The sequence below is a fragment of the Nelumbo lutea genome, chromosome 4 (genome assembly GCF_056320005.1).
Source record: "Nelumbo lutea isolate HS-2025 chromosome 4, American lotus-T2T, whole genome shotgun sequence".
Classification (NCBI taxonomy): domain Eukaryota; kingdom Viridiplantae; phylum Streptophyta; class Magnoliopsida; order Proteales; family Nelumbonaceae; genus Nelumbo; species Nelumbo lutea.
In genome coordinates, this window is record NC_142687.1 from 38,677,862 (window position 1) to 38,700,301 (window position 22,440).

At 45.0% G+C, this 22,440-nt stretch overlaps 2 protein-coding genes and 1 pseudogene across 3 annotated transcripts in view; 1 reads left to right on the forward strand and 2 right to left on the reverse strand.

Annotated features, from left to right (window-relative positions):
* The window catches only part of POD1 (POLLEN DEFECTIVE IN GUIDANCE-like protein), a 49,767-nt gene extending 41,144 nt beyond the window's left edge, over positions 1 to 8,623 (reverse strand). For both annotated transcript variants that reach the window (XR_016113437.1, XM_088986777.1), the window contains exon 1: positions 7,715 to 8,623. Coding sequence is in view for 1 of the 2 variants with exons in the window: in XM_088986777.1 (XP_088842903.1) it covers positions 7,715 to 8,384 (670 nt within the window). In the remaining variant the exon portion in view is untranslated. The remainder of the gene's footprint in view (positions 1 to 7,714) is intronic.
* Positions 8,624 to 13,402: 4,779 nt separating this feature from the next.
* LOC148855307 (uncharacterized) lies at positions 13,403 to 13,858 on the forward strand. The gene has a single exon (XM_088984903.1). It carries the CDS (start codon positions 13,403 to 13,405, stop codon positions 13,856 to 13,858), a length of 456 nt encoding a protein of 151 aa, XP_088841029.1.
* A 5,878-nt stretch (positions 13,859 to 19,736) lies between these two features.
* Positions 19,737 to 22,150, reverse strand: LOC148855308 (G-type lectin S-receptor-like serine/threonine-protein kinase At5g24080; annotated as a pseudogene).
* Positions 22,151 to 22,440: the final 290 nt, after the last annotated feature.

Consider the following 22,440-nt stretch of genomic DNA (forward strand, 5'->3'; position numbering starts at 1 on the left):
GAACAGTCACATCAGTACTAAACGGAAGCAACATATTAAGTTCTTCATATGTTTTCTTGAAATCCATGAAATAGCTTGTAAGAGATCTATCGCCTTTGTCCACCCTGTAAAAGGCTTTGCACACATCATAAATGCGGGAAATATTCCCCTTTCCGGAGTACAAGAACTCTAGATAGTTCATTAATTCCTTAACAAATCCACAGTGAGTGACTAAACCAACCACCTCACTTTCAATGGAGTTGCGTATCTACAAGAACAAACGGGCATCCTCCCTCAACCAAGACTTTCTCGAGTCATCATTAGGAGAGTCATCAGTCAAATGGTTATCCATAGCAATACTCAACAAATATAGTTGAACAGTTTTACTCCAATCTAGATAATTAGAGCCATTAAGCTTATGCTCAGTTATTTTTGACATCACTGGAATAACATCCGACATAACTAATGATTTATTGTCTGCGATAATCTCAAAATTCAAATAAACAAAATATTTTGAACACCGAAAATCAAAAGAGCACACCTGTTGAAAACACTGGAAGAGATATGCACGTAACAAAGCACAAATATGTGTTATACAGGACGAGGTGAGCCAAAAGACAATGACCGAAAAAAAAATTCCGGCGACAAATGTGCCTCCATGTGCCGGCGCATGTGACCGTGGCAGAATCTTCAGGCGGTGCGTGAGACACACGCACAGGGCTGCTGACTGTCGGACTTTGCAGAGACTAGATGCTCTGACTGCTCTAAGGAGGTGACCCGAAACACGCAGAAATTTTCCTCTACCTACTGTTTAAAAACAAAAGGGCAGGCAGAGACTAGAAGCTCTGATACCATGTAAAATAAGAGTAAACAGAGGAAGAAGAAGAATTTGTTGTATTATTCATCAATCTCGTATGTATATATACAAGTTACAAATTCTATGTTAGGAAAGAATATATTAGGAAAGAAAACTAATCAAATTCCTACAAATCTGTCCTACAATCAAGGTAAATCATATCTCCCTAGTATTTACTTCCTATTTTAGTTATACAGTCTGTAACATCATATCTCCCTAGTATTTGCTTCCTATTTTAATTATACAATCTGTAACATCTTCCTATTTTAATTATACAGTCTGTAACAAGCTCGACCACAAAGAGGAGGCTTCGACCAGTGCGGCACCGGCCCCGGTTAGAGCAAGGCCAACTTGGAACGAGGAGCCCTAGATCCTCCATGTAAATGGCTCATCCAATCAACAAGGAAGCGGAGCCGATGCTATTCTGCACGGGCCAAGCGGGGTGAAACTAGAGTACGCACTTCAGTTCGTGTTTGCGGCATCTAATAACGAAGCAGAGTAGGAAGCACTACTAGTCGGGCTCACACTGGCAAACGAGGTACAAGCGAAACACATCATTATCTGCAGCGATTCCCAGCTCGTGGTCAACCAAGTCACCGGCGATTACAAATCTCACGACCCCACCATGGTTGCTTATTTAGCCAAGGTCAAGGAAGTTCTACGCAGCTTCCAATCATACTTCATCAGGCATATTCCAAGGTCCGAGAACGCTGAGGCCGATGCCCTGTCCCGGTTAGCCATCACGAGCAGCAACACCATGAGGACTGTGTACAAAGAGAACCTACCTCGGCCCAGCATTCTCGAGGGGGCAAAAGAGGTCGCTCCTGTTGCACAAACAAAGTCAAGCTGGATTGACCCACTCGCGAGCTACCTGCTTCACGGAACCCGACCTGCAGATCGCAACGCGGCCAGAAGGGTAGAGCGACAGGCGTCCAAGTACGTCATGATAGACGAACGGCTGTACCGAAAATCCTACATGCTCCCCTACTTGCGCTGCTTGCAACCTTCAGAGGCTGAACTCATTCTCCACGACACTCCTGAAGGCCTGTGTGGTGGACACTTGGGGGGTAGTAGACCTGTTCATGGGTCGGGTCCAGCCGGGCTCGGGCCGGGCTTTCACTTGTCACTAATGAAAATATACTAGGTCCGAGCCCAAGCCCAGCCCGACCAACGGGCCTATAACTTGGGCCCGAACCCGGCCCTGGTAAAAAGCCCGAAGCCCGAGCCCGAGCCAGAAGCTCGACCAAATTGAAAAAAAAAACAATTTTCCCTATTCAAATTAGAATTAAAATTTCATATAGTATTTTTTTTCTATTTAAATGAACAATGGGCCTACAAGATGGTATTTTTTCCCTTTCTTTTATATTTTAAAACACAATTTTACATTCTTAAATCAAAAAATTTATTCAAATGGACATAATCACATAAATAATTTTAAGTTTAATATTAGGTCGGTCCGGGCCGGGCTATTTTGACAAAACCCGAGCTCGGCTCGAATTTATTGCGGGTTGGGCTTTTTGGCCCGAATTTAAGCCTGCGGGCCTATAAAAATGTCCAAACCCGTCCGGGGGTCGGGCAGGGCCCTCGTCCAGAAAGCGCTACGACAAGGATATTATTTGCCCACGATGAAGGCAAACGCACTCGAGCTTGTCAAGAAATGCGATAAATGCCAGAGGCACGCCAACATCCATCACCAACCTACAGCCGACCTGAAGTACCTCACCAGCCCATGGCCCTTCACACAGTGGGAAATCGACATTCTTGGACCATTCCCACCAGCAACAGGACAGAGGAAATTGTTAGTGGTAGCGGTGGATTACTTTACAAAGTGGGTAGAGGCGGAACCCCTAGCAACAATCACACCTCGAACTATACAAAACTTCTTTTGGAAGAGCATAGTATGCCGCTTCGGATTGCCCCGAGTGCTTATCTCTAACAACAGTAAGCAGTTCGAAGATATTAAGTTCCAGAATTGGTGTGTCGATATGGGGATACAGCAGAACTTCAATTCGATAGCACACCCTCAGGCAAACGGGCAGACGGAAGCCACGAACAGAGCCATACTCCGTGGATTAAAAGCTCGCTTAGCCCAAGCTAAGGGACTATGGGTGGACAAGCTACCCAGCGTACTGTGGGCTTACCGAACAACTGTCAAGACTGCCACGGGTGAAACCCCCTTCAACCTCACCTATGGCACAGAAGCGGTAATCCCAGCCGTGATCGAGGTACCTACACTACGCCTGGAGGCATACGACGACGAAAAAACGGTAACAAGCTCCGTACCAACCTCGACCTGGTGAAAGAAGTACGAGACCTCGCATACATCCAGACCGCAGCTTACCAGCAAAGAGTAGCTCGGTACTATAACGCCCGGGTCAGGAAGCGGTACTTCCGTGTCAGCGACCTGGTCCTTCGGAAAGTTATGGTGCCTGAGCACGGTGTAGGTAAGCTCAGACCGAGCTGGGAAGGTCCCTACCGAGTAAAGCGGGTACTCGGGGAAGGTACGTACGAGCTCGAAACGTTAGAAGGAAAGTAGGTACCTCGAGCTTGGAACATCAGCAATTTAAGGCGATACTACCTGTGATCGTTGAACTAGGGGAGCGGAAAGAGAGTCACTCCCAGAAGTCTAGGAGTGGACTACGAGTTGCTTCCAAAGCCTAAAGGGCCACAATACTGCACAAGACCCAGTCGCCTCTTCGGCATGGGCAAAATCCAAGAGTGGACTACGAGTCGCTCCTAGAGCCCAAGGGCTAAAACATTATAAGACCCAGTCACCTCTTCGGCATGGGCAAAATCCAGGAGTAGACTTCGAGTCACTCCCAAAAGCCTAAGTGCTAAGGTATTATAAGACCCAATCGTCTCTTCGGCATGGGCAAAATCCAGGAGTGGACTTCAAGTCGCTCCCAAAAGCCAAAGGGCTAAAGCACTACAAGACCCAGTCGCCTCTTCGACGTGGGCAAAACCAAGAAGAGTGAACCTTAAGTCACTCCCAGAGCCTAAGAGCAAAAAACACCGAACTGACGAAGACCTCGGCAGGTCGGGCCCGAAAAGGACAAACTGGCATTCAAATAAGTAGCCTGTGCACGGACAGGACGAGTATATGCCCCGCGATGTCACTCACCTCGCCATACATTATGTGGAGTTGCCCCTACTAAGCCTTTGCAGATAGTTCGGGGTAACAAACACTTAGAAAATTTTCTATTACGGTTATCCTTACTTATTGTCCAACTCGGTAGCTCGAAAATTCGGGTAATCTACACATTTGTTGCCTAGATTGGAAGTTATTTGTACTTAGAATATCTTTTACACAAAGGAATACTCAAAAGATTGGTATTTCATTCACAAAAAAAGTGCAGGTACAAAGATTTTGTTCTGACCCGAGCTCAGTGGCTTCGGGGTGTACATCCATGATTCAAAAAAAGGAAGAGAAAAAGAAGAAGCTATCATGCAGGAGGACTACCAACCATATCCGAGGGGTCCACCACTTCGACCTCGTCATCGCTCTCCTCCCCTAACGAGTCGGGCTCCTCGTCCGCTGCCTTGGCCACTCCGGGAGCTAAGCCCGACATCGTAATGGCACCGAGATCGAGATCGGGGAACTTCTGCGGGACCAGGTACCTGCACAACTTGAACCCAGAGCGATAGGAGCTCGAGCCATATTCAACTTGCAGAACGCGAAACTCGGGGGACTCCTTGAAGCTCTCGATGGCCTAGTTCCTTTCCTCTATCCGCGCCTCCTAAGGCGGTCTCGAGGATTTTGGTATGCTCCTAGACCATGGCCTCGAGGTTTTCGACCTCTCGATGAAGTCGTGCCTTCTCCTCAGTCAGCGCGGAGATCTGCCCTTCCTGGACCAAGATCAAATGCTTCTGACCCTCAGCTCCCTTTTTGGCTTGAAGTACTTCGCCCCGAACTAGGCCCAACTCGTGGTGAAGCTTCCGCACTTCCACCTTGGCGTCCCGAGCTTCCTTTGAACGGATCGCAGGTTGGCAAGCCAGCGCGTGGATAGCAGAGTTGGCCTAGCAAAAGAAGATCAAGGTTAGTAAAAAAAAAAAATTGAAGGCAGGATACTTACCACCATACAGTGGCTAGCGGCTAGTCCCAAGAGCCGAGTTGGAGGCATGTCAGCCCATTTCCCAACCTCGTCATGGAAAACGGCATCCCGACTCTTGCGCACCGCAAGCACGTGATCCATTATACCTTCTTGCGTGCTTGCGGGAGCGCTCTCCGGTTCGGCGTCCGCCTCCTCGGGCGCAGATGAGCCTCCCGGCTCCTGGGGACGAGCTTCCCCCTCGCAGTCCTCGCCCACGACCACTTCAGGAGCCGCTGGTCGGGCCTCCTCCCTGGGGGGCTCAGTGGAGATCGGCTCCATGGCCAAGGCCTCAGTTGGTCCAAAGTTTGAAGGCCCGACTTCCCAGCGAAGTCTCTTCGCGGCCTTCCACTTCTTCCCCTTCTAGGAGCTTCTCAGGAGGCTCTCTGCATCGACCTCCAGCATTATAACTGCTAAAAACGGGACAGTTAGTCAAGAACTTAAAGGGCATTTTAAATAAGTACCCGAAAAAGAAACCTACCAAGAGGGCTCAAACCAGCTCGCACCAGCGCCTCCTCGGCCAAGAAGCTTTTCATTTCGAGGCCGAGGTCCCTCCAAGAATTAATCACCGCCCTAGACTCTGCATCCAAGCTCACCCCGAGGTTCTGGGTAGCCACCCTCCAGTGGGTTGGAAAAGACCACCCTTCCAGGTTACGGACGATGAGATACCGTCTTTTCCAGGCCGAAACCTTGTTCAGGTAGCCGAACAGGATTTTGAATCCGAGCCTGGGAGAGATGTAATAGCTCTGTCTTACGTCTCCGTGCAGACAAGCTGAGTTTCGCTTGATCGCGCAGATCGAGCTAAAGATGTCAAGGGTTAAAGATCGGTTATAGACGTGGAACAAAGAAATAGTGCCAACTATGTTCCGCATAGAGTTCGGATGAAGCTGATCAATAGTGATGTTGTAAAACTTAACTATTTCTATTAGAAAAGGATGAAGAGGGGAGCGCAGCCCTGCCGCGAGCTGCTCCTCAAAAACAGCTAGCTCATTGTGATCATGGGCCCAAGGGTATTGACCTAGAGGAAGACTAAAGACCAAGCTATCCGGGAGACGATAGCGGGACACTAAGTGCAACAATCTGTCCGAAGACAGTTTGGAAGGACCGAAGTCACCGGGTTCCCGACTTCGGGAAGAAGATGGGGCCTATGATCTGGAGGACGGACCCTCCTCCTGAGCCTCGGTCTCCCCGAGTCGAGATGGCTCAACTTCAGGGATAGAGGTTCCCTCTAAAGACCGAAGAGGGGAGGCACCCTGCCAAGAGCTGACCTCCCCAGCAGGGATAGCAACACCCTCCACCTCGCTAGCACTATCTAAGAGCCTATCTACACTAGGACTCGACATGATTGAAAAGCGGGAAAAAACTAAGGAACGATGACTCACCGAAAAGAAAGGACGAAGTGGGAAAACTGAAAGAAGACCGAGCTGGAAGACTTCGACGCAACCTCAGGAGAGCTTTATCACGGAATTTGTGGCGAGAAAAATGAGTTGCGGACCCCCTATTTATAGCCACTGTACCGAAGAAGCAACGGTCAAGATCAAAGCAATCTAACGGCTCCTAAGAAAACCGGTTGCACGACCCTCGAGATCGAAAACAGTTTAGCGCATTTTTTGGCGTCCGCAAAATTGATAGATCGTGTGACGTCTGCACGCGACTTGTCTGACAGAGTGGCCTGGACTTTGAGCCAAATCCCTTTGTCACATCGTGAACACCTCGGAACGTGTATACCTCGGCACAAGGTCACACCAGGACCACCTCGGTCCCAAGGCACTTTCGCATTCATAACAGGTCGGATCTAAAGAACATGAGCTCAGGAAGCTCGCCACTAGTCGGCCCGCCACCAGGCAGCCCAGCACCTTATAGGCAGCTCGCTACCTAGTCAAGCCGACTTCCGCGTTACAACCCCGAGGAGCTCACCACCGTACGCATTTTACGGGATTATGACTTATAACGGCTATATTAGCTCACTCACTCCCCGATTCAGACGGGAGCGGGCAATCTTACCAGTTGGTAGCATTTTACCCACCAAACACGCAAACGGATCCCATCACAGCAAGGATCCAGGAACTACTCCACCAACCCACGAGGACTCAGTATATAAAGACTTCACCCCCTAGGGGCGAAGGTATGTTTTTATGTATGTGTGTATGCGTAATCTTTGCTCTCTAGCTCTCTAACTCTTTGATATCATCTTCAAGCTCTCTACTATTATACTGTGCTAACTTAGCCATCAGAGTATCCCCGCCAGGTAAGCCACCCCGGGATCTCTGACTCACCTCTTGCAGGAACCTCAGCTCAGCCAGATCGTATCCAGCAGGGAGCAGCAGGACTACGCCACATCACCATCCATTTATAATTTGATCCATTATGAATCACAATCCAATCTGATGTTCTTCATACATATGCTTACATCCACATAGAATTAATATACACCCATTGGATAAATTGGTTCGAATGTTGTTTTCCTGAGGAGTAATAGGTTCTAAATCACATAAAAGTTATTTTTAAGTAATCATATACTCATGATATACATTATCAAAGTCATTTCTAGTTCATCTGAGTCCGATCTGAATTAGACGGATAGGATTCCATTCGAATCCAAATATTAACGTATCGTTTTTGGATCTAGGTATTTCCTATTCCAAAATTATCCATTTGCAGCCCTATTAAGATTCACAAGAAATCAGAGAAATTATAAATTTCTTAGGATGTATGATGCTACGCAAAAAACACCAAAAGTAATAATTTTAGGGATACTAAAGAGTTAAGTACTTGAGAAAGGTTGACTCACAACTTGGATCTTCAGCCATTAGCTGCTTCCAGTCCAGTGACGATTCTGTTTCTAATTTAGTTGTAACAACACTCCCATTAGGATCAGGCCGCCATTGCCCCGATGACGACGACTTCAATCCCACACTGTTCTCCTCCTTAGCAGGCTCGTCAGTCCGCGATACTGATTCATTACATAGACCACTTCCACCCACACTCCTCTGTCTCAGTTCCCCAGATTGATGTCGATCCCCATGTAGATTCTGAAAATCATGCTCGGCCACATGATGCACAGTTTGAACATTTGCATCATTCTCCTCTGAAACCGTAACTTCTTCACGGATAACGGTCTGACTCTTATAACTTTCGTAATCAGACTTCACTCCATTGTCACAAGAGCCGTTCTCGTATAAACAAGATCTCTGATCAACCAACACCGAATCAACACCCGTATTACCAGTAACCGGATCCTCCTCGATGGAACAATCAATATAATACTTCTTCTTCGAACTCTTGTTCTTCCGTTTGCGACGATTTGGCTTATCCCCACCAGGATCCACACGACCTTCATCTCCATCAATCTGTCGAACTTGATCGGAATTTGATCGGAAAAGGACAAATTCGTCGTCCATGGAGACATTGCCGCTAAGAATATCGAAGGATAGCTTTCTCCTGCCAGATCTCAACACCATGGCTCCAGACTAAAAAAAGCAGAAGAATCAAGGAATCGGAGAAGAAACAATTACGAGATTGACGAAACCCTATCCTGGGTTTTAGATGGATAATCCATGGATTTGCACAGAAGCGAGAGTGCAGAGAAAGGAAAGTGGAGAGGAGAGAATGAGGGAGATGAGCATCGAAGGAGTCCAAACCCCGCAGTTGCGAGTTGCCAACACAAACGCCGTTTCGTGTGGGTCGAATCCAGATTCGCGAAAGAAAGAGCTGGGGCCCAGCCCACTTTGAGTGCATGAGCTAGTCTTTGTAGGGCCCACTTCGACCTTCCAGAGTCCAGGAAAGGAAGCTTTATGCGTGTAACACGCAGCAAGTGGTTGCCTATTGGCATTCCTGTCGGAGAACACGTCATGCAGAGCCAATCTTAAGAGATACACGTCAGACCAGACGTGCAGTTGCATTTTCATGCATACAGGCCCGGGTAGGTTCGGTTCGTTGCAGACTATTTGGCCAATCGAACCGACCTGATCGGGTTAGAGAATTGGCTATCTGAAATCGATCAATCATTAATGAAAACTGGTTAAATCCGGTCGGTTTAAAAATATTTAAATTTAAAATTTTATTATAGTATTATTAAAAAATTAAATTAACAAATTTAATTTTATAATATAAAATATTTTAAGTTAGAAAATATAAAAAAAATTCACTTTTTCATATTAAAATTCTTATATTTATAAACAGCCAAACCAAAAAGGCAAAAACCAACCCAAACTGATTGGGTTAGAAAATATAATGAACCAAAATTAACCGAAAATAATAAAAAACTAACCAATTCGAATCAAATTAGGCCAAGATGATCGATTTGATCAATTCCATCAGTTTGATGAGCATCCCTAATAGAGGGCCCATTGGTAATTTGGTACAAGTACAACATGAAAAGCCTGCTTTCCATGGGCTAAGATCCGTGGGCCATGGTTCTTCATAATGAGGGTTTGCTTGTGAATTGCGACCAGCTGAACTAATTAAGAGTTAGACCGGTTGTTAAGGGTGTTCATGAAAAATCGAATTGAGAAAACCGAATCGCAAAATGTGGTTAACCGAATTGATTGATTTGGTTTTTATTTGGAATTTTTGAAAAATAAAATGATCTGTTTAATTTTCGTTTAACCTATAAAAAAACCAACGGTTAATTGAACTAATCGGTATATATATTTATATGTATATTTTATATATATTTAATATATGTTACATATTTTCTATGTATTATATATAAATATATATTCATTATATATAAATATATACTTAAATTATATTTATTGATATGGGTTAGCTTGGCCCAGCCCACATAGGGCTAGAGGGCCCAGCCCACTAACACCTGCTAACGTCAGTCACTATAGGCGAGAGCCTTGCTGCCTTCGTACGAAGCCAATCAAATAACTATATGGCATACCGCTAAGGCCTGCAAGTTGACCTCGTACGGCTCTCATTCGAGGCATTAGTACGCTCGAGTATAAATAAGAAGTAATTGCCCCTGAAAAGGGGCTAGAACGGAGTAACTCCAACATTTACTCACTCATTTACCTCATGCACCAACATTATCTGCCTAGCATTAATTCTGGGAGATCTAGTGCATCCGAGGACTTTCTCCAAGAGCACTCTCACACTCTCCCCAGCTTCACATCTCGTACTAACTTGAGCGTCGGAGTCTCTGCCTCGGGGTGGTACCTCAGGCTACCTGGGACCTCGCCTCGGCTAGCAGTCCTCGGCTACCATAGTCCTCGCCTCAGTTTGTTGTCCTCACCTTTGGTCAACCTCTTCCAAAGCCTCGGGGGCCTCAGATAACATTCGAAACTTAAAGAGTAAATTTATCTTGTTGCCCTAGACCAAACTATGCGGCAACAACTAGCGCCGCCTGTGAGAAAGTGGTTGCTAAGACAACTCCCACTTTAGGATAAACAACAATAACTCTTATACCCAAGATCCGTATAAGCTCGGAAGCCATGGTGAGGAGAGCCAGGAACACCCCAAACCTGGTTACCTACAAACAATTTTTCAGGCTGTCTTTGATTGTTTAGACAGTCTCACCCAACGAATGGAAGAAGTCTGCCCCCAACAAGAGGTCCCTCTCAAGGCGACCACCCCACCGGGGTGTTAGAGGATCAAGGTCAACATGAGAACATCGAGATACCGCCCTCAACCACGATAATCCACTGGTCAAACCATCAAAATCAGGCAATAATCGTCTCCCGGGCTCACCTCGAAGGAATGTTTGTCCACTGAGCCAAAGGGAGAGTACACCCACTCAATCCGAAGACAACCATCAATCTTCGGAGCAGCACCACCGTCGTTGTAGGGAGGCCCCCCAGGACGATAGCAGGCAGTTCTTCCGCCCTAGAGTTCGCTCCCGAGGCGAGAGCCGACGCCATCCCACTCCGCCTCCTATCTCAAACCTCAAGGACATTCTGAATGACCATTGCACCCGTAGAGGAGCACGTGACCCAATCTCGAAGTATTCGGGAGTCTAAGTTGATACCCATCGGGTCGGCGAGACAAGAGCAGGGCCCATGCCTGTGCCAACCCAGGGATCACCGAGATTTGGGCCATCAAGGACGAGCTCCGCCAGGTTAAGGAGCGCTCATGATACTATACGGCTATTCTGACGCCTTGACGTGCCAGACCTTCCAGGCTAACTTCAGGGGGACTGCTCGCCGTTGGTTCTCCAGTCTCCCTCCTCGATCAATCAGTTCGTAGGAGAAATTTATAACCCTTTTCCTCGCCCGCTTCATCAACAGTGGGTGATGCCAGAAGAGCGTAGTCTCTCTAATGTCGCTCAAACAAGAGCTGGGTGACAGTTTGCGGTCTTACATCGACTGCTTCAAGAAAGAAGAACTCGAAGTTCTAGACCACGACCCTATGGTCTCCATGCATGTGGCCATCAATGGACTCTGCCCCAGTTCGTCTCTCAAGTGCTCGGTTGCCAAGACCCACCGAAGACCAAACTCGAATTCCTCAAGAAGGCCCATAAATACATCGCGGCAGAAAAGACTTTGGCCGGAGAGAACCAGGAAAGGAAAGCCAAACGCCACGACGAGCCCCCGGGGAAGAAGAGGAAAAGTGGAGATCAGCATCACCCTGGCAACAATGGCAGCAAAGACAACAAGAAGCCACCACCCTGACCTACAGGGTACAGGGACTACAGGCCACTCAACTCCACCCGACCCAAATTCTAATGCAGATAGGGGAAGAGAATTTCGTGAAGTGGCCAACAAAGTTGAAGCGGAACCCCAAGAGGGGGAACACTACGAAGTACTGCAAGTACCACCGTGGCACCGGACACGACATCGAGGATTGCCATGATCTAAAGAATGAAATAGAGTCCCTCATTCGCTAAGGACACCTCAAGCAGTTCGTCAAGGGAGAGGCCAATGCCTCGTCATCCCAGCAACAGCAAGAACAATAGCACCAGCAAGTGGCAGGAGTCATCGACGTCATCGTCGGGGGTATGGCCTCGGGTGGAGCCTTGACATCGGCTCAAAAAGCCTATGCCACGTAGCTTAACATCCAGGAGCCTACCCCGAAGAAGCAGAAATACCCGGACACTCTGCGGAGGCCAAAAGGTTCACATGCCCTTGTCTTCACTGACGAGGATCTAGAGGGGGTTACTATCCCCCACGATGATGCCCTCATGGTCGCAGCCATCATCTCCAATTTTATGGTGAAGAAGATTTTAGTGGATAGCGGCTCGTCAACCGACATCATTTTCTATGACACGTATGAGAGAATGAAGCCCACGCTAGAGAGGCTCTAGCCAGCTGACGCTCCTCTCATCGGCTTCTCCAGCAGCGTCACCAAGCCGAAAGGAAAGATTACCCTGCCCATGACGGTGGGGAAAGAGCCACACCAGTTGACTTTGATGCATGAGTTCCTAGTGGTGAAGGTTGTCTCTCCCTACAATGCAATAATGGGAAAACCAACCCTTCATGCACTAGGGGTAGCCATGTCCTCTTATCATCTAGCCCTTAAGTTTCCCATTGAGCAAGGCGTCGGAGTCGTTCATGGGAACCAACAAATCGCCCGTCAATGCTACGTGGCGGCGCTAAAAAGGAAAAAATAATGAGGCCTTATCACTGGAGAGCCTCGACCCCCGGGGGGAACTAGCGAGCCGAGAACCTCGTCTCGGTTCCCCTGGATGAGTCAGCCCCAAAAAGGACAGTTCGTATCGGATCTAACCTCTCCCCTGAATGCCTATCTGAACTGATAAGTTTCCTCAGAACTAACGATGACGTCTTTGCTTGGTCCGCCGCTGACATGCCCAGAATTGACCCTTCGATCATTACTCACAAGCTGAGTGTGGACCCGAGCTCTAAGCCAATTCGGGAAAAGAATAGGGACTTTGCACCAAAATGATGGAAGGTTATAGCAGAGGAAGTTGACAAGCTACTCGACACCAGTTTCATTCGTGAGGTACGATACCCTAATTGGCTGCCTAATATGGTTTTAGTAAGGAAAGATAATGGGAAATGGCAGATTTGTATTGACTTCACAGACCTTAACCAAGCTTACCCGAAGGATAGTTTTTCTTTGTCGAGGATAGACCACCTCATCGACGCCACTACAGGGTATGAACTACTCAACTTCATGGATGCCTTCTCCGAGTACAACCAGATCTAGATGCACCCCGATGACGAGGAGAAGACATCTTTTATCACTAAGCATGACACGTATTGCTACAAAGTGATGTCGTTTAGCCTCAAGAATGTAGGGGCCACTTACCAACGCTTTGTCAACAAGATTTTCAAGAATTAGATAGGGAAGAACGTCGAAGCCTACAAGGACCAAATGGTGGTGAAGATCCTGAAAGCCCAACCTTACACCTCAGACTTGGCTGAGACCTTTGATACTCTATGTAAGTTCAACATGAAGCGCAATCCAAGCAAGTGTGCCTTCGGGGTTACCTCGGGAAAATTCTTAGGCTTTGTTGTCACTCAAAAGGGCATCAAAGCCAACCCAAGCAAGGTACAGGCCATACTAGACATGGATGGAGGAATGGAAGCGCTTCATGTCGAAATTGGCATATCGCTGTCTTTCCTTCTTCTGTGCCAACAAGAAGCTGAAAGATTTCCAGTGGATGGAGGAATGCCAGCGTGCCTTTGACGAGCTTAAACTGTACCTCGCCTCACTCCCGCTCTTCGCTCAGTCGATGTCAGGAGAAACCCTGTATTTGTACCTATCAGCTAGGGACAAGGCCGTTAGCTCAGTCCTAGTGAAAGATGACGAAGTTCAGAGACCAGTATACAATGTTAGCAAGGTCCTCAATGGCGCTGAGACCCGGTACCCCGAAGTGGAAAAGCTAGCTTATGCCCTCGTCACCTTGGCCAGAAAGCTCAGGCCGTATTTCCAAACCCACTCCATAGTAATCTTGATAAATCAACCCCTTAGGGCCGTTCTCGCCAAGCTAGAGACTTCGAGATACCTGATTAAGTGGACAATATAATTGTTGGAGTTCGACATACAGTACCAGTCGAGGCCCACGATCAAAGCTCAAACCTTGGCCAACTTCACAGCAAAAAGCACTATTAGCAGGCCCCTCGGCTAGCCTCGCGAAGAAGAGTCAGAAGAAGCACGACTAGCCGAAGAGGTCCCCCCCGCATGGAGACATTTTGTTGATAGTTCATCCAACGCCAAAGGAAGTGGAGCGGACCTCATTCTCCTCACCCCCGAAAATGCCGTCATAGAGTATGCAGTGAGATTCGAATTCCTCGCATCCAACAACGAAGTCGAGTGCGAAGCCCTCTTGGCGGGATTGCAGCTTGCCCGAGACCTCGACTCCAAGCACGTCGAAGTCCTCAGCGACTCGCAACTGGTGGTGAACCAAGTCAATCGTGAGTACGAGGCCAGAGAACAAACCATGGATAAGTACCTCGCCAAAGTTCAAGAGTTAGCCCGTCACTTCCAATGCTTCCCCCTACAACAAGTCCCGCGAGTCGAGAACTCCCGAGCCAATTCCCTCTCCAAATTGGTGAACACATCGGATATGGCCCTCGGCCGCATTGTGCGTATGGAAAAGCTAGCCTAGCCTTCCATAGAGGAGATCCAAATCCTACCTGTGCAAGTCGAACCATCTTGGATGGATCCTATCATCGACTTCCTATTGACCGAAAGGCTACCCGATGACAGGAACGAAGCCCGGAAACTCCGACGATAGGCAGCGTGCACTACACTTTGCTAGAAGGAAAGTTGTATAGGAGGTCCTTCGCCTTGCCTTACCTCCAATGCCTCGGTAGGGAGGATGGCAAGAACGTGCTTCGGGAAATTCACGAAGGCATCTACGGCAATAACCTCGGCAGCTAGACCCTAGCCCATAAAACTTTAAGGCAAACTTCTAGCTCACACTTCACAAGGATGCGGCCATGCTAGTGCAGAAATGTGATCAATGTCAGAGACATGCCAACCTCTGCCATCAACCAGCGACCACCCTCTCGGCCCTCAGCATCCCCTAGCCCTTCGCCAAGTGGGGGATGGACGTCCTCGGCCCCTTCCCTCAGGCTACGGGAGGTAGGAATACCTCGTTGTTGCTGGGGATTACTTCACTAAATGGGTGGAAGCTAAACCCCTACCCACTATCACTGCGCGGGCAATTCAGAGCTTCTTTTGCAAGAACATTATTTGTTGCTTCGGCCTCTCCCACATGTTGGTCACGAGCAATGGAAAATAGTTCGATGATGCTAAATTCTGAGAATGGTGCACCTCCCTCGGCATCAGGCAACAGTACATCTCGGTGGGGCACCCCTAGACAAATGACCTGGCCAAGTCACAAATAGAACCATCTTAGATGGGCTAAAGACCAGGCTAGATAGAGCTAAAGGCCTATGGGCATACCAAACCACACCTCGAACAACGATGGGAGAAACTCCCTTCGGCCTGACCTGCAGCACAAAAGAGGTGATCCCAATGGAGATTGGCCAACCAACGCTTTGGGTCCAAGGGTATACCAAGGATGAGAATGACGAAGCACTCAAAGCAAACTTAGACTTATTGGAAGAAGCCCAAGAGCAAGCACAGATAAGGATGACTACCTATCAGCAGCGACTGCCCGCAACTACAACTCTAGAGTGAAAGAAAGACACTACAGAGAGGGAGACCTTGTCCTTAGGAAGGTCATGGTCCCCAAACCTGGAGTAGGGAAGCTGGGCCCCAACTAGGAAGGTCCCTACCAGATCAAGCAGTCTCTCGGCCCTGGCACATTTCGACTCAAAAACTTAGATGGAAGACCCATCCCTCAGACATGGAACTCAAAGAACCTTTGAATGTACTACAAATGAATGTAATTTTTTTATGAAAGTAATGAATGAATGAAGCAAAGTTCCTCTTCACTTCACCTCAGAACGTAGTGACCCCCTCGGCCACCTACACTTAGCGCATAGAAAACAATGAGGCAAAGCCCTCGACTTCGTTGGTGGGACGCCTTGGCCTCCCCCAAGAGAACACTTGGTAAAAACGAGTTAGGGAGCTACGCCCTGATGGTGCTACTCCACCGTAGCTCTTCATCCACCAAAGTACTTCAGCCAAAGTGTCAGGTCTCTTCGGCCTCGCCTGAGATAGCACGGGATTTGGAGGCCAGGCAAGCTTTGCCTCGAGCATATGACTTCACCTCGGCTCCCAATATCCAGACAAGCCAAAATGAACATGCAAATAAATGAATGCTACAACTGAATAGTATGTGCCTTGTGTATCGTGGTTTCAACCATTTGGAGGGGTAAGGACCTCTCATATACAAAAAAAAAAAAAAAAGAAGAAGGAGAAAAGAGAGAAGAATCAAAGAAACAATATACACAAAACATAGTGTACACAAAAAAATGGTTTCATTCACTTCATTCACTATTCAATTTTGATCTTATACAGCCTTTACAAAATTTTGTATTGCGCCCAAAAAAAAAAAAAAAACAGAACTATTACAACAACAGAACAAAATAAGAAGGGAGGAGCCTCGCCTGAGTATCAACCACCGTTTAGGGGTCCTAGTGCAAGGCTTGGTCTCTAGTGAGTTCGGTGACAAGGGGGGAAGTCTACGCCTGCGCTTTGTTGTGGGCCGGAGGAGGAACGACGTCTTTGGCAAGAGCAACGGGGATCACTTGCAAACCCTCGACGTCAAAATCCGGCAACACCAGTACGAGTGCCTTCTGCCGTCGAGTTAAGATGATGAAGCATACTCCGCCAACGTGTCCAGGTAGTCGAAAGACTTCTTATATGTGTCCATTGCCTCGGTCGCTGCCTTCTTTGAATTCTCTGCCGAAGCTAGGGCTTCGGCAGCTTTCGCCTCTGCCTCGGCAACTTATATATACTATAAGCATGCATGTGCTTTGCATGTCGCAATTCTAGATGATGATAATTATAATAATAATATATCCAAAATTTTCTATAAATTTTATGTGTTTTTATTTTTATTTTTATTTTTCTTTTTATTTTTATATTTTTTGTTTTTCATTATTAATTAGATGAAGATTGCAAAATTCAATTCTGATTACATAAACACCTCATCCAAATATGTGATAATCACATCAAAATGTGAAGTTTCAAGTATCATTGACAGGCCTACCTGCTTGACTAGACTCTTAGTTTTATAGTGTTTATCTTTTGGTGTATCTTTTTTCTTTTGTTAATTTATCAAAAAAAGATTTAAATAAAGGGAATTAAATGAGATGAAAAGTAGTAGTTCAATTTACAATTTAAACCTTACAATTAAATAGGAATAAAATAAAAAAATGAGTATTTTAGTCACTATTTTAAAAATGGACCAAAGCAGAAAGTCGAACCAATTGACCCATGAACTGGTCAATCGCTAGTTTCGTTTTGGCCCTAAACCGCTATTTTATAAAAAACCATTGAAATGGTCAAACAATCCCTGACCTAGACGATTTAACTGTTAAAATGTTCAACCCGATTAACAATTCTTGGGTTGCTTCTAAACTAATTCTAATTTATTTATTTATTTTAAAATAGAAATTAGAAAATAAAAAATTTGAAAAAATAAACTTTCATATCTCATAATCTTGTTTGATTATTCCCAATGGCCAAAATTAGTTAGGGTTTTTAGTTTTTCCATTTTGATTTTGAGTTTTCTCATTTCTATGATTCTTTTCAAGTGTAATGATAAAAAAAAAATTGCAACTCCAATGAAGAAATCGAAAAATCGATGCAATAAATGAGAGATTAAATATCGATCTTATACTAAAATCTAAGATACACCAATGAAGCAAACGATCTAAGATTTAAGAGAGATTTAGAAAGATTGGAGAGATGTGAGAAAAGGGCAAACGATGTTGTAACAGTAGTGATGGTGAACATAGAGATAGCTGCCGACAACGGTTCATTCTTCTTCTTCTTCTTCTCAAGGCAAAACGGTTATGCAACAATGATCTGTGAACATGGTGACAACCACCTCCAACAATGCTTCATTCTCTTCTTCTTCTTCTTCTTCTTCTCACTTTTCAACTTTAACTAGTCACCTCTTTCTCAAAGTCTCACACTCCTCTCTCATAATAATGTATATATACAGTAGATTTTAATCTAATCCTAATATAACAGTCAAAATAAAATACTATATTATATTTTATATCTTACTAGTTAGACCTGCTCAAATTGGATAGTTGAACAGTTGACCCAAAAATTGGAAGCCAAAGCGGTTCCATTTATAAGTTCATTTTTAAAACTTTGATTTTAGTCAAAAGAAAGTTCCACAATCTTGTTCATATTTTTAGTAGTAGTGTAAATATAGAACTATAGATGTTTTCAAAATTTTTATAGTTTTTGTATTATTATGTGTAAAAATAATTATGATATGTCACATTTACTTTTTGTTTAATATGATAAATACATGATATTATACATGTGCCTAAATGCTTTTTTTCTTTTGCAAAATTTATGTAAATTTTTTTATTTTTGTAGTTTTATATTTTATTAATTTTTATTATTTATTTATGACATTAAATGTTAACACATTTAACCCAAAAGTTGAACTACTTATTATTAATTTTTATATTTCATTTTTGGTTAGTTCTGAATTATGTATTTCAATTTCATTATTAATAAAAGTAATTATTGTTTATTATTATTTTTTAATTTGATTAACAAAAATATCATAACTGCATCTAACTTCTTCTATATTTTTTTTGTAATTTTTTATATTTATTTCTATTTTAAAAATTTTATTACCTAAATATGACTTCATTGATTGATCAATTTAATCCGGATGGTTGAATTTCTTAGCCACTACTTGGATAAAGATTTGTTTTGTTTTTTATTCAATTTTAATATATATGGGTTTATATTGTTAAAAATATTGACATAGATCTAATTAATCGCATTTATTAGTGAAAAATAACTTAAAAACTATAGGATTTAATAAGAGAAAATGTGATTTAAAGACTTAATGAGAATGGATTAAATGAGGTGGAAAGTAATAATTAAAATATTTTTAACCCTTATAATACTTAACAAAGTGGATTAAATACAAAAATGTAGCTATTATAATAGTCACTAAAACTATAATAAAATGATTTTTATACCATTTATTAAAATAAAAAATAAAAATAATTTTTGTCTAAAAAATAAAGGGTTTCTAGCAGAAAAGGGCAACTTTTTGCCCTGAATACCAATAAAAGATTATTTTTTATAAAATAACCAAAGTAAAATAACTATTTTTTGAAAAATATCAAGGAAGGGCAAGGACGCTGTTCATTGTCTTCCTCTTCTTCTATGATTATTTTGAAAAACATCATCGAAGCTTCAAAAGTTTCATGCCTCTTATCTCTCTTATGAAACTTCAAAAGTTTCATAAAGATCCGGAAAATTCGAGTTCTCAAAAGTCCCACATCGGGTTTGAGGTTATCTCGAGCGGGTCTCGTTTGTTATGGCGTCGAGTGCCGAAGCTTCATGATTCATAAAGATCTCGTTTGTTATGTTTTTCCTCTTCAGTCTTCCCCTCTACAATATCATCAAATCCAGGGAGAAACGAAAAAAGAGAAAGAAACTCAAACTCAATGCGATGCTCAGCTTTGGTGTCACTACGAATCCGGAATAATAACCGTGAAGAAGAATGTGCATGAACAGAGTATTCGGATTATTTTTATATATTATTTTTTATTGATATTCAGGACAAAAAGTTACATTGTCTAAAAAAACCCTAAAAAAATTCTACATTACATTCACATAATATAGATACATTTATAATTTATAGAAAATTTTGTTACAATCATCGAATTGCTTCACTAGTTACAAACAATCGTTCTCTCGATGATATTGGAGGGCCCCATCTTCCGTCTGATCTACTAATATCAAAATCAATAGCTTGTCATTTAAAATCTGATGGTTCGTTATGTCTCATCTCCCACATAGAAAATCGTTGGTTTTACCGGTTCCGTGATCTCAACCGTCCCCTCCAACATCTTTGCCACCTTCCCCATAGACGGCCTCATCTCCGCCCGATCTTGGAGGCACCACATGGCAGTCTTCACCATCCGATCCATCATATCAAAATGCTGCCGTTTATCACAACAATGTATAATCTGACGGTCCAAAATATCCCCACCCTCTTCTCCTGATACACCTTCTCAAATGCCCACCTCGAAAAATACAAGTCCTCACTGTCTAACGACGATAACCGGAACTCGAATTTCCTGGTACCGCTCACAATCTCCAACAACACCATCCCAAAGCTGTACACGTCGGCCTTCGCCGTGATCGGATCGTTCTTCACCCACTCCAGTGCCAAGTAGCCGCGAGTCCCGCGGATGCGCGACATGGTTACCTTGTCTTCTTTCTTGGTTCCGAAGTCTGATACTTTGGGCCAGAAGTCATCTTCGAGGAGTATGTTCTCTGGTTTGATGTCACAGTGGATGACCCATTCGAGACACTCCTCGTGAAGGTACGCGATGGCTCTAGCTACTCCTAGAGCGATTCTGTATCTAATGTTCCAGTCCAGAATTGGTTGTTGCATGGATAGAATGTTTTGGGAGTTCGTCTCTTCGTTTTCCTCATTGGTAGTGCTCTTCTCGTCTTCAGATTTTGCAAATGGAGCAACGGGGAAGAGGTATTTGGCGAGGGAGCCGTTTGGGATGTACTCGTATACCAACATCTTGTGTGTTTTCTCGGCGCAGAATCCCCACATTCGGACTAGGTTGAGGTGGTGCATTCGGGCGATGATTGTGACCTCCGCCCAGAATTCTGCCTCTCCACCGCCGATGTTTTTTAGGCGTTTCACGGCGATGACACGGTGGTCAGGGAGGACCCCTTTATAAACAATGCCGAAGCCACCGTGCCCAATGACGTTGGAGAAGTCGCTTGTGGCGGCCTTGAGTTCGGCATAGGTGAACCGTTTAGGCCCGCCCAAGGGGAGGAGCTCCAGGCCTAGCGTGTGAGCCATGTCTCGGTATTTTATGTATTTCTTGACGAAGGCCCAGAAGAAGATAGCTCCACTAGTGAGCTCGATGGTGAAGAGGGTGATGAGGATGGCGAGATTCTTAGGAGTGGTATTGGATTCATCATGTGGGCGAGGGAGGGTTAGGTTGGCGGGGCAAATTGTGTCGATCATGGTCGTCATGCCTGTGAAGTTGGACTTATCTGTCTCGGCCTTCGCTACACGGAGAAACATGGCGACCTCGCTCGCCGGAGACCAGTACCCATATAGGAGGCGATCGAGATGGTGTACACAGTACTGCTCTCCAGTGTACTTGTATTCAAAGCCCAAGCAATTGGGGTTGGCGAGACACTTGGACTCACAGGTTGTGAAATTTGGAGCTCGTAAATCAGTCTCGTTCGATCCTCCACTGAAATTTACATAATCCAAACGGAGGAATTTACTGTCTTGTGGACTACTTGTGAACGGATTTTTCCTTTCACAAAATTCGCCGCTGCTCTTTCGGAATGTTTGGAATCCCGGTGGACAGACGCAGTAAGGTTTGTTCTGCTCACTTCCCATACAAATATAATTTGGGCCACAGGTGCCATGAATGGTACAAAGTTCTTGTATCGCTTGCCAAACTATTGTCCACGTACCCTTTTTAGGATCCAGACTATAAACTCTGAGGTTTCCGTCGTCGTCGAGCGTTAACCGCCGTAGAAGGGGGGCGCCTTTGTCGGACGACAAAAATGGATTCGAGTTGTCCGCCATCTTCAAAGTACCATCATCATCCAGAGACAGAATCTTATTTATTGACTTGTACACACTTGGGGTGTTGTAACTGCCTATGAAGATCAAATCCTTTGCATTATCAAACATGTATCTCTTATTCTTTGAGAATAGTCGGGGGTTGTTCATGGGCTGGCCGACGAGAAACGTATCACTCGGATGTTCGTAGCTATGCCAACTTCCATAAACCAAGCACCCAGCATTGCCATCGAGGAATAGATCGGAACCTTTGCTGCTAGTGACACCCTTGAACAGGTTTTGACCGGTGGAGCCGTTTAGTTGGAGACCACCGGAAGGTGAGATGACGAGAGAGGACGAGCGATTAATGGGCGAGTTGTTTTCAAGTGACCATACAATGGTTTCGTTTTTGCTGTTTAGACACCAGATAGCGAAGATATATTGCTGTTCAGAGGTGGGTATTGACCGGAATCCGGCGGCAAACGTTGAGTTCGGAGAAACAAGAATCCGGTTCTCGGTAGGTGACCATGGTGAGTTGGAGGTGTTAAAGGCAGAGAATCTCTCTTCTGGTTGCTGTTGGGCTGTTGATGGCAAAGGATTGGAGAGGAAGAAGGAAAAGAAGAGGAAAACGAGGAGAGACATGACTGAAACGAGCTGAATATTGGCCTATTGGGTTAGTGCCAGAGAGAAGATCTCTGACATCTGAATAAATATGGACTGAGCAACTCTCTTCACGACTGCAGCTGCAAGATCGGCCATGGGGGAAGACGACTTAAGTCAACCTATACTTAATTAACGAAACATCGTGACCGTCAGATCAAGGGACTGGATGAATTGGGTGGTCATGTTAAGTCCATGGAACAAATGGTCGGTTGGGATTGTACAAAACTGTCATTACTTCAGTGACTTTTTGACTGGTCAACTTTTAGTCT

Bases quoted from the DNA above. Each gene is read 5' to 3' on its own strand.
- LOC148855307 (XM_088984903.1), top strand. From the start codon at position 13,403: ATGGAGGAATGGAAGCGCTTCATGTCGAAATTGGCATATCGCTGTCTT.